Below are 16,784 nucleotides of genomic sequence, written 5' to 3'. Positions count from 1 at the left end.
CCTACTACAAATGAAAGGCTTGCTACAACAACTAAACAACTCCGCTTTTATGAAAAAATCAATTTTTTCCATGCAAAGCATTAATATAATATAAAAGTATCCTTTTACGAGTGGGTGAAACAAATGGACAGATACTTTAATTTAAATCCTTAAATACAATTAATTAAATGTTTTCATATTTAAATGAAATTTAATTTGATTAAATTTACATTTTATTTTCATAACTCAAATTTTATGTTTGAAAAAAATATATTGAATATGGTAATCAGACAACTCCAAATAGTTATATCAAGTTTAGAAATTTTCGTGTAATTTGAGTAGTTGGAAACATAATCAAGGTTTTACCGTTATTTATCATTTATAAAAATTAATTATTTTAACAGATTGGTTATTACTTTATTAGTATTATATATACTAGTATAGTAAAGTAATTTCTTATTTTATATTTTTATCAAGTGTAAATACTGTAAATATATTGGTTAAGTTAACTGTACATTTAAATTTCTTACCATACATTTATTAGTGACCTACTGAACTTTACAATAAAGCCTGAAGTAGTATAATATGTATAATGTATATTGTACATTATATATAGTGTTTGTGGTCCGTACCACTACCGAGTAGTAAAGTCCGCTGTGTCGTGTAATAATATATATGACCCAGGGGCAGATCTTAAAACGCTATGCTTTATTATACCCATATTTATCCTTCATGAAAACAAAAATAAATATTTTTTCATCGTTTATATACCCCTTAAAATGGTATATCCTATTTAATTGTATTCAATTTCCACTTGTTTTAAAAGAAACATATTTAAATGGTGAACTAAATTGTGTTTTTCATTCAATCGGACTAGGCTACTCTTATATTGGGTCAGTTATAATATTTATTTATTGACCAGAGTGTACTAAAATAATAACCTAGGTCAGGTGTCTTCAATTTTTTCAAGTATTAGTAATATGTAAATTCAGTTTTTACTATCATTAAATAATCATAAATAATTTGTATTCATTTATTATTATTACAACATATAGTTTTAAATTCAAATTACAAATTATTCATTTATTTTAGTGGGATATTTGATACTATTTTTCCTTATCTAATTTTTCTGTTTGGTTGTATTTGAGATGATGCAGCAATTCTCATTAAGTTGTTTTCGATTGAACGTTCCACGTTTTAACGTCTTATATGGTCGTTCGTATTTGATCAAAATATAAAAAATACACACTATAATTTCAAACGCCAAAAGTGCATATAATATATTATATAATTATGCATATTTATCAGTAATTAGTAAACGGGTAACTACAAAACTTTTAGTTGGATTCATTTTAAAAAAAAAATTGTAGCTCTTAAAATTGTGTTTGCTATACGTATTAATTGCCCACTTTACCTCTTCTCCTTTACAAAGGCACTGGATGGAGTTTTGTATAAGACGTAGTGGCAATATTAAACTTATATACGACGACGACGGGGATGATGATGGCCACTGTTAGACTATACTAAAATTATTTTTATAAATAGTATAATATTATATAGTTGAATGCTGTTATTGGTGCACAGATTATTTTATAATATAGTGCCGTAAATATACGTCCCATAATATTTAATACCTATATAATATGTAGCACAGGCGCAAATAGGGTCATACTTTTTTCGGTGATTAGGGGAAAGAAGATATAATTGAATTGTATTTCAGTTGCATTTATTATTTTTATATTTTTATTATTATTTATCCTCTATAAATGGATCAGTGATGTTCACTAATTATTCAATGTGTAGAAAAATATCTTTAACTAAAAAGTAATTGATTTAAATTCAATTTAAAGTTAGTGCTCAAGATTTGATTGAACTCCCTATTTGCGCCAAAGATAGGTATCTATTATAGAGTAGTATTGCTTGAGCGTAAAACTATTATTATTGTAATATTATAATGTACCTAATAACAGTTTTATTATTATTATTTACCTGATAAACGAGTTCGCGCATTAGTGGCGGTTATTTCGTGGTTGAGGTATATCCTTTGTATATCATTGGTGCTACATTAAATTTAAATAATTTATGTTACACGAACACGTGATATGCTACCTCCTCCCATATACTCGTATGTCGCTAATTTAATTAAAAATTAATTAAATTAAATTATTATTATAGATAAATATTGCTATTAGTAATCAATACAAATATGTTAACAGTTATAATAATTTAACTAAGATTAAGTTTTTGATTTTTTTGTTCAGATTAATTACCCTTCTACCTAGTTAAAAATATCTCTTTCAGTGCTATGAGAATTATAGAAATTTTAGTGAGCTTTCCATTTTTCATATTTTACATTTATTTTATAAATCAGTTATTTTTTCATCATAATTGTACATATTATATAGTATGTTATAAAGAAATTAGAACTGTAGTTATATAACAATAAATAGCACAAACATATTTTATCACTAAAAAGCAGAAACTAGAATACTAAAAGTGCTTCCGTTTTTAAATAATAATACATAATATTTTCGAGTGAATTAATATAAATATGACACATTTTATTCAAATAAAAATTCAAACTCCAAATCATTTTATATTTTTATTGACAAGTGATTTGTATAATAAATTACTTTGGAAAAATGGGAGCGCTTACATGGAATCTACGGGTGCGGCGGTTTACCTATTTGCGTTTATAATTGTGTGATATACTTTAAAATTCAATTGATAAATAAAAATATAATATTATTATTTATACAGCGAGTGAATAAAACAAAAAGGATTTGATTTTTCATTACAACTGGTGTAAACAACAGTTATCTGTAATTAGCATAAGGTATATAAATGGAATTTAATAATTTCTTCCTAAACCTCTTGATATTTTGAGCCGCCACTAAGTCCGCGAACACGTTTAATGTTTATATATAGGCACATTAACGCCTTTAACCATATAAAAATAGTTAATAGATTATACAGGACTTGTGTTCTAAATACTGTAGATATTAATTAGATATTATATTATTCTTGTTTATTATAATTTATATAGTTGCTGTGAACATGTAGTAGGTAGGTGAATAATTTATATTATATCGTTTGTGCAAGGGTGATGTTTATACTGCAGTATTATTATATAAGTCATTACTTATTACTTAAAGTGATATGGTATTGTTTACATGATATTAAATTTATATGATGATGTTATATTATGGCGTATAATAGTACTCATATATTAGTATGCCTTATATACGCATATATATAATATATAGTAAGTAGGAAGTTTACCGAGTACTTGGCATATTATATTATTGTTTACATACCTAGTATATAACACATAATATACTATTATGTTGTAATCATCGTAGCTCGCCAACAACGCCAATAACATGTTTACGTATTATTGATAAGGCGATCAATTTAGAAAGTCTAACATAATATATTATACATATATTACGTAGGTACATACATGATGTTCTGTTAATTCTATGTTACATACGTAGAGATAATATATTAGTGTAACTGTTCACTGCGAGCGTAACTATATAGAAGGTTGGACGTTGGGCGTCAAAATTTAAAAAAACGATAAATTATCATCACCGTGTGTATGCATGCAGTATTTCAACATTTTCTAAGAAAAAAAGTAACCCATTCAAGGTTCGTGGTCGCTAAAGCTATTTATTTTATACCACCCACGTCTCTTATATATAGTTGCATCGTTGCTGTACATGGACACGTAGACTTTTATACGCCATGTAGCGTTATGCGTGTATACATAATTTATATTATATATTGGTAGATATAGGGTATTGATGATTATCTAAATTTTATTCAAAATTATATGTATTTATTATTTAAATAAAAGATGACCTGAAAGATTTTTACGATACGCTTAAATAAATATAATATTCAATAAACGTATGTCTATAAAATCATGTATAGTGTGTACTTACTGTATCTATACAAGCAATTTAACAAGGTTAATCTAATAACAAGAAATATCTTCATTAATAATAATACAAATTTTTTTAAAAATTTAAATGTTTTCTTTAAAATATAAAGTTTAAAAATATGATCTGGAACGTGTACAAAAATCACAAAAATAACGTTAAAAGAATGCATTAATGGCTAAAAATGCAAAAGTCATCAACATCCTATCTCTACATATTAGTAAAGACTAGAACTTAGCACTGGTATGAAAGATATTATTATTATGATCGAGTCGACAATATTACCTACCTTTATATTTATGTATTGTAATTTATACTATTGTTTTTGTATAGAGCGTAAATTGTGTTTGGAAACGAACATAGTTATAGCGAACGTATATACCTATAAATAGCACACTGTTCTTGATCCCCCGCTTCACCAGTATATAATTATTAATTATTTTGACATATTATATTCTTTATTAATATTTTATCATCCTATATTATATATATATAAATTATACCTAGGTAGGTGTTGTATTTAATTTTTATGTGTGTAATTACTAATAATTACAGACAACACCAAGGGCACGCGCGCGCTCGTATGATGGTGTTTTATACTAATAATAATATAATATAACGGAAGCTTTTAATGCAAACTATGATATAATAAAAATGCGATTATTCACGATTAGGTATTTCAACGAAACAGATTTCGTTAACTATGTATAATATTACTATGATATATTATATTATTTTTATCGTTGACAAGCCTGCTTGCAATCATGAACAATATTATATATCATATAATTATGCGCCGTAGTAAGATATGGTATTTAATTTTAATGTTATTTAGACAGTGGAAAACCAAAATACGTAGATGTTAAGTAGATATTTTTTCATGTGTGGTATTTAAACGATTCGTAGGTGGTTTTGATATATTTTATACTTTGTTTCCGATCAAATGCGCTTTTGTATTTTTTTTTCACTTTCGTCTATTTTCGACAGTATGACGACGAGGACGACGAGGAAGAGTTGTTGGAGCAGCAGCAACATCAGCAACAGACACAGCGACACAATTATGCAATGCAACCAGCTGCGACGACGTCGGCAGTGGTATCAGACAACGATAGCAGTGGCACAATTAGCGGAATGTTGGCCGACTTTAGCCGATCCATTGGTAATAGCAAACGTTTAATATTCATTACTGGTATTTTTAAACAAAAATAATATGCGCGATTAATGAGTACATCCGTCGGTTACGTTGACACTCGTGATGAATTGAAATACGCCATTTTGTGTTGATTATGCGTTTTTGTTAAATAATTATTATCGATTTTCATTAATACTTTAGAGCAAATTAGGCTGCATTTTAGTTTAAAAAAATACTTTTGTATGATGATTATTTAGCTATTAGGTAAAATTTTAATATTAATGTATCATGGGCAGGGTTCATAATAAATGTTTCAAAATCGATCGGGTAATATTTTGTGTGGTGGAAATTAAATTGATATAAATATTTTTAATTTTAATTCTCAATACAAGCTTATATAATTTAAATTTAAAAATAATAAGTTAATATTCTAATTTTATGATTTATATTATTGCACAATATCAATTTGATTGTGCTCTGATTATACTTTTTTTTTTATTATTATTTTATTATTTTATTATTAATATTATTTATATACTTTGAATATCATTAACAAACATTTTATACTTTAATAGTACTTTTAATTTTTGTAAAAAGTATTTAACAATTTTTTTAATATTTTAAAACGGTTTCAAACTCTGATGTGATTATATTAATAGGTTAGATATTTAAATTAGTATAAAGTTTATCTGGTGTAATTTTAAATATTTTCTACTATCGTAGAATCGAGAATGTGAATTTTTATAAATTTAATTTATTTATTATTATTAACAATTGATCTAGGTAGAGTTAGCTTTCTAAACACTTTATATATTTGAGTTATACCAAAATTTTGGGCCATTATTTAAATCGTATTAACTAATTATTAATTGATAGTTTCAATTAAAATAATTTGATGTAATATCATTTAATAGCGACTTATATTTCAAATTTTTTTTACAGATTGAATATTTTAATAAGTAGGATAATTGCTAGCTAAAGTCTGAAATGTAATTTTATACTTTTTTTTAGGCTAAATTGCTTCCTATCATGTGAAAAGTAATTTAAGTAATTTTATGCTATATAATTTAGCAAAGAAATGCAATGACAAATAAAATATTTTAATAAATTAAAACACAATACACCATTGAATGATTATATTTCTTCCAATTAAATAGTGCTACTATATAATAAAGAACTTTATATAGGTCAGATATTTCTATACAATAAACTCATGAATATTTAGTCAAGTGGATTGGGTGCGACACGAGCATTGAATGACCTACCAGCCCCATGTTTAACTCCACTTGACATTCTTGTCAAATCAGTAGTTTTAATTAATGTGTTATATATGAAAAACATTATGTTAAAAATATAATATAAACGAAGAGTAATACAAAATAAATATATAGATACGTTGCTCTTCGACGCACCAATGTACCGATATTGCATATACATTACGCCGTACTGAATATTTAAAAATTAAAATCCTAACTTAACCTTGATACTTATATGGCTTACCTTGACGCAGGTAAATTTGAGAAATATTAAAAAATTCTTATTCAAACTAAGTCATTTAAAAAAAATTGTAAACCAAATTCGAATCATTAAATTGCAAACAGAAAATGAAAATATTAAATTTTTATAGATAATTACTTTACATCTATAAGATTATACGTACTAAAAGGACGTTGTACCCGCATGTGCTATTTTAGTTTTATTATTGTACTAACGTAGACCATAGGTAATTTGAGTTCATATGAATTTTTGCCGTTTGTTTTAATAGTACAGAAAATGTATTTACTATTCATCCTTAAAGGTAAAAATATTATTTAGAACATCATATAGGTTTTCATTAATATTTTAATTTTAAATATTAACCTATACGTATGGTCTTATAGATGTGAAGTAATTTTCTATTAACATTTAATATTTTCATTTTCTGTTTATAATTTAATAATAATGTTTTATAATAGGTCAATTGACTCTAATATTAAAGCTAACAGCATAAAATGGATTCTGCTGAACGCAAATATTCTATATTTTATGTTAGTAACACAGAGAAATATATGTGGATTCAGTGTCCTCTTAAATCAAACAATCGCTAATAATTAACATTTTATTATTACTATTTTTGAATAAAAATTAATAATAATACAATTTATTGTACATTATAGTAAATTATTATCTACGATGAAAATCGATGATGAGAAAATATCGTCTAACTAACCAAGGATACCGAATAGTTATTTAACAATAATATTAAAATTTTATCGAACAGTCGTTTTATATTTTCCTAATTATTTAAAAGAGTACAGAGACTTTTCAACTTTGATTAACGGCCTAAAAGTACGAGTATTAACTAGATTACATAATTTTCTTTAAGAAACATTCATGGAATTTAATAATTAGAGCATATTTTTCTACTAGAAAAAGTTCCGTGAACACATACAAAAATAAAAATACAGATCATTGATTACAATGTATTAACATTCACTGCTACACTCAGAATATAAAATTGGTGTAGACCAACTAACTAAATCAACATACGTTACTATAAGATTTTTTTTTAAATAATATTAATTTTTTGTTTGTTATTAAAATATATAATAAAAGGCCTAACTTAACCTTTATGTGTATAACATATATAGACTTAAAAATTACTCGATCCTAATTAACAAAAGTTACAGAGATTATTTTTGGAGAAAACAGTACTATAATAGTAACTATAGTTTAAAGAGTATTTTGAACTTCGTTAGAAAATAAATATCATGGGTTTTATCAACCATTGGCGAATTTCCCATCTCGGTGGAATTGTTTTACACTAGAATCGAGATAACCGATTAGTGCAGTATTTTTTGTTCGTTCGCTTTCCGATTAAAGTTGGATTAAACAGCTAATAACGCACAATGTATCTTCGAATTTCAACTTTTATTAAAAATCACAAATTACGAATAGTTTGTATATTTTATTCCTTTATACTAAATTATAATTTTTTTTTATAGCCAACATGAACGGTAGTGGACCGACAACGACGACTCAGTTGTTTAACAGTAGCGAAAAATTCGTCGAAAATTACAACAAATACGATTCGCTGTCTGGTGAAAACGCCCAAAAACAACAGTATCAACAAACGCAACAGCAACAACAGCAGCAGCAGAATCAGTATCAACAGCATGGGTTTGCGACATCTTCTGGTACTACGACGCAATTGCGTCGCACTCAATCTATCATCAGTCAAAACTTACGTGACCAACAGTATCAGCTGTATTGTACTGGCACGTCACCGCCTCTTCAGCAGCAACAATCGGTACAGCAGCAGCAGTATAACGATACAGCCGTCGCTCAACTGCAGCAGCAAACCACCAAAAATGCTTACGGGTCAGCGAACAATGGTTCGTTATATGGAAGCGGTGGCGTTGGAAGTGGGCCGACGAGCATCGTCACGAGACAGGCTCAGCAACAGCAACAAACCATCGCACCTGCTTCGCAGCTGCGACAGCAACAATACTCGGCTACCGGCATGGCCACTGAAAATAGTTTACTGTCCGAAACGAATTATTCATCGTCGCCGAGTGTCACCGGAAACGCGGCCGCGCTACAACAACAATTGTTCTTTAACAAACGAGGAGACGGTGGTGGTGGCGGTGGTGCTTTGTTTAACTGCCAACAACAGACATATCAACAACAGCAAGAAGTCTTGTATCAGCCTTATCAACCGGAATACGGCACATATCAGCAACAGAATCAGCAGCAGCAGCAGCAGCAACAGCAACAACTCTCGTACAATCAACTGCAACAACAGCAACAGACGCACCAACAGCAGCCGTACAATCAGCTACAACAATCTCAAAACCAATATCAACAGCAACAGAATCAGCAATATCAGTCAAGTCAGTTACAGCAATATCAAAGGTTTTCGAATCAAGATCAACAACAGTTACCGACGACTGTCAATGATAATCCAAATCAATATGTCATTGAACAACAACAACAAAGGGTGGACAACAGCTTTGTACAAAATCCATCTGCTTCAACACTTGGTGGAGTACCGATTACTTCGGGGGGTATAAAATACGATACGACGTCGGCGGAATTTAGTTCCACTGCGTTTAGACCATTGCAGCAACCACAGGGCCAAGTAAGTAATTATAGCCAATGTGCATGGATCCTATGATAGTCTTATAAACCTCTATTTTACATAATTATGTCTTAAAAAATAATATATATTCTAATCATCATATCGGATTTAAAAACTCAACTACAGAGTCAAATTTATTGTTAAAATAATATCGTTTATAAATAAATTGGTATCAGTCCATTGGTATGTTATTTGAATTATTATTATTAATATTAAAATATAAGAATGTTTTTCTTCATTTGTTATAGTACCAGATAGATAAAATCTATATTTTACCATTCAGTAACTTGAATTTACATAATTTTCCAAAAATATATGCTTTTAACAATGTCGTTATAAACAATGGAATATGCTAAAAAGTTAATATAATAATCATCCTTAATTAAAATAGCAAACTACTTAGTACACGTGACTAAGTTATCATGTTTACATATACATTTATTTTATCAATATTGATCAATAAAATTGATTATCATTTGTTGTGTTACAGCGTTGCGACAATCCGACGAATATTGCATTACAACAGCAACAGCACTATATTAATGGTAATAACTATCAGCAACAGCAGCAACCCCAACAACAACAACAGTCACAAAATCAGCAGCAGCAGCAGCAGCAGCAGCAGCAACAACAACAACAGCAACCGAACAGTATTTCAGCGCCAACTAGTGGTACAAGTACGGCCAGAGTAACGGTATTACTTAATTCATCTTCAGCTACAGTGGATCAACAGCAACAGATCGGTGTTAAACCTTTGACTGGGTCAGCTGGTCTTAAATATCAGTCAGCCACTCAGCAACAAACTGCGTCACAGACATCGACTTTGCATCGTAAGTAGTACCGATCGTTCGAGTTGTTAACGACAACGTTAAACAATTCTTACACTGCCTCTCCTCCCAATACAAATATATTTATAATTACATAATATTATTATCCAATGATGATTAATGTGTATTATGTGTATACTGAATTGACCGCATTCAATTATTTAAAAATATAAAAATTAAATTAAAGTCACTTACAAATATTCTTATAATATAAAATTCTATTAAAGTATACAAAATAATGTATTCTTAAAGTAAGGCCGTATGATAATATTATTATTTTAAAACATTAAAACTTTTGAACAAAATTTGTAATAACAATCTACACTTATAATCCACTTAACTTAAACTTTAATAAACGAGTAAGTTCTTAAGACACATCTTTGTTTTTACATAATTTATAAGATGAAAAACAAAGTTTCATAAGATAATGAAAACATAAAGTAAACGATAAACCAACCGAAAAATGAAAAGGAAAATTTGTGGAATGAAAACTTAAAAATAAATTTGCTTAATTATGTACAAGCAAACATTTAATAGCATTATTGAAGCGCTTAATTTACTCAGTTGATAATTTAACATAATTTTACAATTTATCATAGAAAATAGATTCCAAATGTAATTATAATACTTTAAACGCTTTATAATAATATAACTAGGTAATGAATATAATATTATTTATGTTTTGTTAATTTATTAATTTATATAATTTTTACATGTGTTTCTGCAGCCACACCACCACAACAAAACACGCCAGTCGGCACGCCCAGGAACACCTTGCTGATTAGTGCCGGTGCACTTGGGCTCAGAGATTTGACTGCTTCGCCGTCGGACACGCTCAGTGAACCGGACTCTATGCGCTCGTCGTCGTTGCGGGGTAGCAACGGACGGGACGGCCGACGGCGGCTGCCCGATTTGCCGCCACCTGACCTAGAGATAGCTGGCATACAGTGGCCAGCGGCTGCGAACGCTAAGCGTCGCGAGCGAATGATGCGAGCTATGATGGATAAGTTTAAGTAAGTTTGGTGTCGTATTACTGTCACTAATACTTGAATGATATTAATTGTCTATATGTTCCTCATGTGACATGCCCCATATCCAATTATATCTGTTAAAAGATGAAAGTAAAATAATTCATCTTAATTATATTACAGATTAATTCACTAACCATGCTCACATTCGTTTTTCTTTAATAATATAGTTATTCAAAATCTGATTTGGAATTTTTAATTTTATTAATTACCTATAGAGAGCATTATTTTTTAATTTTTGTGAGTTTTGTTCTGCTTATTAAATATTCTGCAGGGATGAAAAATGTTGTTATTTTTAAAATTAGAATATCCCAGTCCTACAATAAATTATTTAAAAGTCAAAATTAAAATCAAAATTCGATTAAGTAGTAGTTTTTGAGTTATTCAACTTTGTGAACTAAGGATAATATGGGTCAATTATAATTGAAAAATATGAGGCTAAGGTATTTGAATAATTTAGTAATTAATATTAATCTATAAACTTTTAACATTGATCTAATATCTATTTTATATTTTTAAAATACTATTATTCTTTGTGTAAATATTTTAATAACTCAAAACTTCTATTTTGATTTTGAATTATACATACTTCAAAATTGTAATAAAAGTTATTGAATAAATAATGGATTTTTATTTAAAAAATAAAAATTTGTGTTGCCACAGAACCGTTAAGTAGACAAGTAGTACAAAGTAATCTCAAGAATTTGAAAATATCGATTTTCTGTATATTTAATAAATTTAAAAATTAGAACATGAATAAATTTATTATAGAAGGAAAAAATGAAAGTGAGCATCCTTGGCAAGTTATCTATCTAGTTATAATAAACCGAAAGACAATGAATAACGTAATAATTGGACTAAGGTTAAAAAACTAGGTTTTTTTTTTACCACAAAGAATAAAAATAAGGAGACCAAACTAAATTTATGAAAAACGTTCTGAGAAAATCACATTCCGTATAATTTGCCTATATAGAACCAAAGATAGTCCAACATTAATTGTACTTGTTATCGTACTCGGCCCGTAACACGTCAATACTAAGATAGAAAAACAACTACTAATGATAGTTTGGTCAATTTTAACACAAACTCTATTGGCCGTCCAATGTATGCAAGTATTGAGTCTCCACGCATTGCTAGTACTGTAGTAGGAAAACAAGTTTTACTTGACTTTATGGACTATCTAATGACTTATAAAGTTATAAATTAATATTACTACATCACTCGACTTGAAAATTATTTTAATATAATTATCTAAATATCCAACCAACATATTATTTTAGATGTAGATTATATAGGTAATTTAATCTTACACATACCCTTCCCTTTTCGGCCAAAACAAAAATGTACATAATATATTATGTAAAAAAATAAAATAATTGGTATATAACTTTTGTAAAATTATGGCGATTATATAATTATATAATTTTGAAAATGATTAAAAGTATAAGTTTCATTAAATGTAGAAAATTATTGAAAAATTATATTCTTAAAGTATTAATTTTATTAATTAAGGAATCGATTTAAAAGTATATAACTTGTTCTTCGAGCTCTAAAACATTTTATTTTAATCAAATATTTAATTTCATACATTAGAGTTTAAAAACTATACTTTGAAATTGTAATTTTTTTTTTGTGTTCATAAATAATATTTTATAAACAATAACTAATGAATGACTGGAGACTTGAACCGGACTTAAAATAAAATAATAAAAATATGCACCAAATAATATCAAAATATATTCTTAAGTGCGTATATATTCTAAATTTAAAAAAGATATAGAAAACTTGAAGTTACATATAGAGGTAAAAAATTTTATTAATTATAAATATAAAGATATAATAGAATACATTTTTAAAAAAGTCAAGTATTTTATCACTGTTTTTTTTTTTAATAAAATAATAACAATATAATATTATGTATATAAATTATTGACTATAAAAATAAAAAAACAACAATATGTAGATGCTTAAAGTTTTGACTAAATATTTATACTTACTTATTCTAGACTAATACATTTAAAAAATGTTTAGGGTATTTTTAAGTTATGTATAGAGTTTTGATGTTGTTTACATTAATTAGTTTTTTTAATTTATATGTTTATTCATACATTTTTTTAAGAGTTTAAAAATATAAAACACGATTCCCCTTAAGTTGTTCTTACAAGCAATAAACAATTATTATCAATAATTTGTCACACATTTATTTATAAGCATATTTTGAAGGAAATCATTACATTTTGCAAATTATTAAGTCAAACATTTATAAATATTTTAATTTTATATCTTGTTAATTTTACTTTTCAATTTTTATTTGATGCAAAATACGTTATAAATTGTTCTTATTGGAATTAAAAATAAAAGTTTGACGTTAACCTATACAATTTTAAGACTTGGCTGTACAAAAAGTAAAATTAGCATTATTTGTTAGATTTATGTGAATTATAGTAGACAAAATTGATGGGTACAACAAATTGATGTGTGTGTTTTTTTTTTATAATGAGCTATTAACTGTGTTACTCATTATACATGTTATTACAAATTTCACACAGGCCATTCTCTTCATCACGGAACGTAGCGAACGTGGATGCTTTGACTACAGTTTATGGCTATGGTGGCAGTGTTGGCAACAAATTTTCAATTAATCGACCTGGTAGTATGAGTGAAACCAATTTACTGAAGTATCGTCCTCAGAAAGATGGTGGTCCGACATCCACGGTCAGGCCAGAATCAGCGCTGGGTCTTTTGCAAGGTACGTTTTATATAGTGTTGTAGTGTTTTAGAACTTAAATATCCATGAAAAAAAATATCCACCGAAAAAATGGAAAAAAAGTTTAACTATGATACTGTAGCATAGTATATTGTACATTTGTGCCCATAAAGATGAGTGTCGTTATTGTTTAGCATATTCTAATGATGTATTTATTTGAAAAGTCTATATATTATATTCCATAAGGTAATTTTAACTATGTATTCCACTATTAAAATTAAAATAAATTAGACCCTACTTATAAATTAATTGTTCTATTATAATTAATGTAAATTAACATGTATTTATAATTAAAATGTTAAATGATTGAAAATGATAAAATATTACCATATATACTACTAATAATAATATATTTATTTCTATAATTATACATTTTTAAACAATACTGGTAAAATGAGTTTTAAAATGCAATAAGATGTTTTAAAAAGTACCTAAGTACCTTCCTAATTGATATTTTCAAGTTTGGAAACAATGAAAAATTATTTCATCTGGAAAACGGTTAAAAGCTTGTAATTAACTATTAAATATTAACTGTTTTTTCTTAATTGTCGCTTTAAATAATTGCCATTATACAACCTACATTTTACAGCAGGATCTTAAATTCCTTATAAATCAGATCAAGTTAAGTATAATTATTTAATTAATTAGAGCTATTTATATTCAAATTAAATTTTTAGTGTATAGAATTTATAGACTGACCTTAAAATTGTCAACAAGAAAAAGACATTATAACAAGACTTATTTTTATTAAAATAAATATTTCATACGTATCAATAAAAGTACTCTAAAGGACTTTTTTTTTAAATTTTAGAAGAATTATAACGCGTATTATAGCGTAGATAAATTATTGTTTAATTAAATCAAAGTATTCTAAACTATTTAAACTATAAAAAGGATATAGATAAATAAATGTTAAGTAAACCATAAACCAAAATCACGTATGAAAATAAAAATGCGAAAATTCCATCTGTTTTAGATGAGGCTATTTTTGAAGTCGTTAATATCGGGAGGTTTAACATTTCTTAATTTAATAACGTTCGAAAAAATATTTTAAGTTTTACAGTATTATCATTACTATTATTTATTTACTTCCTTGTTAAAAAAAAATATAGAGCAACGTATAATTGGGAATTTAATTTTTCTGTATTTACAAATTTTCAAAAATATTTGCAATATTTCGTTACAAGTTATATGATGTATAGTCATATATAGTTATATATATACATAACCAATTTATCTAGTATATATGAATGATTTTGATCAAACAATATTATTTTTATATAATATATACAAGACGACAATGGTATAATTTTCCTGAGTTTAATTTAATTAAATCGCCGTCAAAACGGTAGAAAAAATTGTTATGAGTTCGGGTAAAATCAGCTATATACTTAATTAGCTATGTGCGTTAATATGTACTAGAGATCTGCACGGTCCGTTATTTTAAAGATCAGACAGGACTTAAAATTTGAGGAAAGGACCGAATTCGGACCAGACCACATTTAAAAGTTTAATAGAAGACCAAATTCGGACCGGACGTATTATTTATAGACCGGACCGGATTTTATTCATATAGAATAGACCGGGACCGGACTGCCGGTTCGATCTTAAAACATTTCGGACCGTTAACGGACCGGACCGTAAGGTTCAGTCAATATTATCTCAGACTGGACAATGATACGTTTTGTATTACAATGGAAAGATATTGTTTTTAAGTGAGCTATCCATAGTATTTATAATCAATTATTTAGATTTTAAGAATCGTGATTGGGACCGAACCGAATCGGACTGAACTATTTTCATTTTTTTTTTTTGAAACCGAATGGGACTGAAAATAATGCATTTTATCTGAGGACTGGACTGAATTACTTCTAAAAAATATCGAACCGGACCAAACCGATGATTTATAGTTTTTGTATGTTAGGACCGAACTAGACCGGACCATGCAGAGCACTAGTATATACGTTCAGAAGTCGGTTGTAGAATCTGCACCAGGTCTGGGGTTATGTTACGCGATGGAGAATAAGTAGCTTATATATTATATGGTTTAATTAATATAACTATTAAAACATATATAATTTCAAAAAACACTAACGTTTATTAATTTATTTGATTAACACAATTTTAAGCTATTACAAAACAACATTTTTGGAAAAAAATTATATCCCTCTACTATTGTATTTATCGTTATGATTTTTAAGTATTTTCTCTCATAACTGCCAATAATATACATTTTCAATTTTATATCCCAATGCAGAGTATTATTACCGCTGAGTATTTCGATCTATCATAATAAAATTTTAGACGATAAGTGGGTAGTTTATTAGTTATTAATAATAAGCGATTGGAGTACAAAAGATCTGAGTACTCCAAAAAATATCGTGCTTTGAAATGATGAACTAGAAATACATATTGCCGTTGAAAAATGTAAAAATCTTATTTCTCGACGCCTTCGAATATTTTCAAAAACGTTAATAGCAGTTTTTGGAATAACGAGCGTTTCACGTCAATCGGATCACCCGGTATACATGCGTGTGTGCGCGGTACGAGCCACGAGGTATATGACGACGACAAAGATTTACAACGCCGAACGTGCTCGCTGGTGGCGGTCGCGGCGTGACCGTGGAGGTCAAACTGCGACGACGAAGACGCGGTGGCGGCATCGAGGCGACGGGTCAAAAGGTCCCGCGGCGGTGGCGGCGGTATTGATCATCGTGGCGGGAACCGCGGAGCACGCGAGCGGCGGCGGCGGCGGTATCATCACTGTCGTCGTCGTCGTCGTAGTGGCCGCCGCCGCCGCCGCCGCCGCCGCCTCCGTCGCAAAGCTATCGCGGACCACCAAGACCTGGTGCTATATACATATCATTGTATATTATATACAATATCGTACAATATTATGTGTTACACACACACACACACACACGAGCGTCAAACGGGCGGCGTGTGGGTGTGGGCGAGCGGGTTATTATACGTGCGGGTGGCGCGAC

The 16,784-nt window shown here is 28.5% G+C and overlaps 1 protein-coding gene across 1 annotated transcript in view; it reads left to right on the top strand.

The window, feature by feature from the left end:
* Positions 1-16,784, top strand: part of LOC113559143 (mediator of RNA polymerase II transcription subunit 12-like) — a 79,035-nt gene that overhangs the window by 41,619 nt on the left and 20,632 nt on the right. Inside the window, 5 exon segments of the mRNA XM_026964759.1 lie at positions 4,911-5,082; positions 8,040-9,175; positions 9,666-10,005; positions 10,730-11,015; positions 13,580-13,779. Coding sequence (XP_026820560.1) covers positions 4,911-5,082; positions 8,040-9,175; positions 9,666-10,005; positions 10,730-11,015; positions 13,580-13,779 — 2,134 coding nt within the window.

This window comes from Rhopalosiphum maidis, chromosome 3 (genome assembly GCF_003676215.2).
Source record: "Rhopalosiphum maidis isolate BTI-1 chromosome 3, ASM367621v3, whole genome shotgun sequence".
In the NCBI taxonomy this organism is placed as follows: Eukaryota; Metazoa; Arthropoda; class Insecta; order Hemiptera; family Aphididae; genus Rhopalosiphum; species Rhopalosiphum maidis.
Note: the sequence above shows the minus strand (reverse complement) of the source record. Positions and strands in the feature narration are given on the sequence as shown.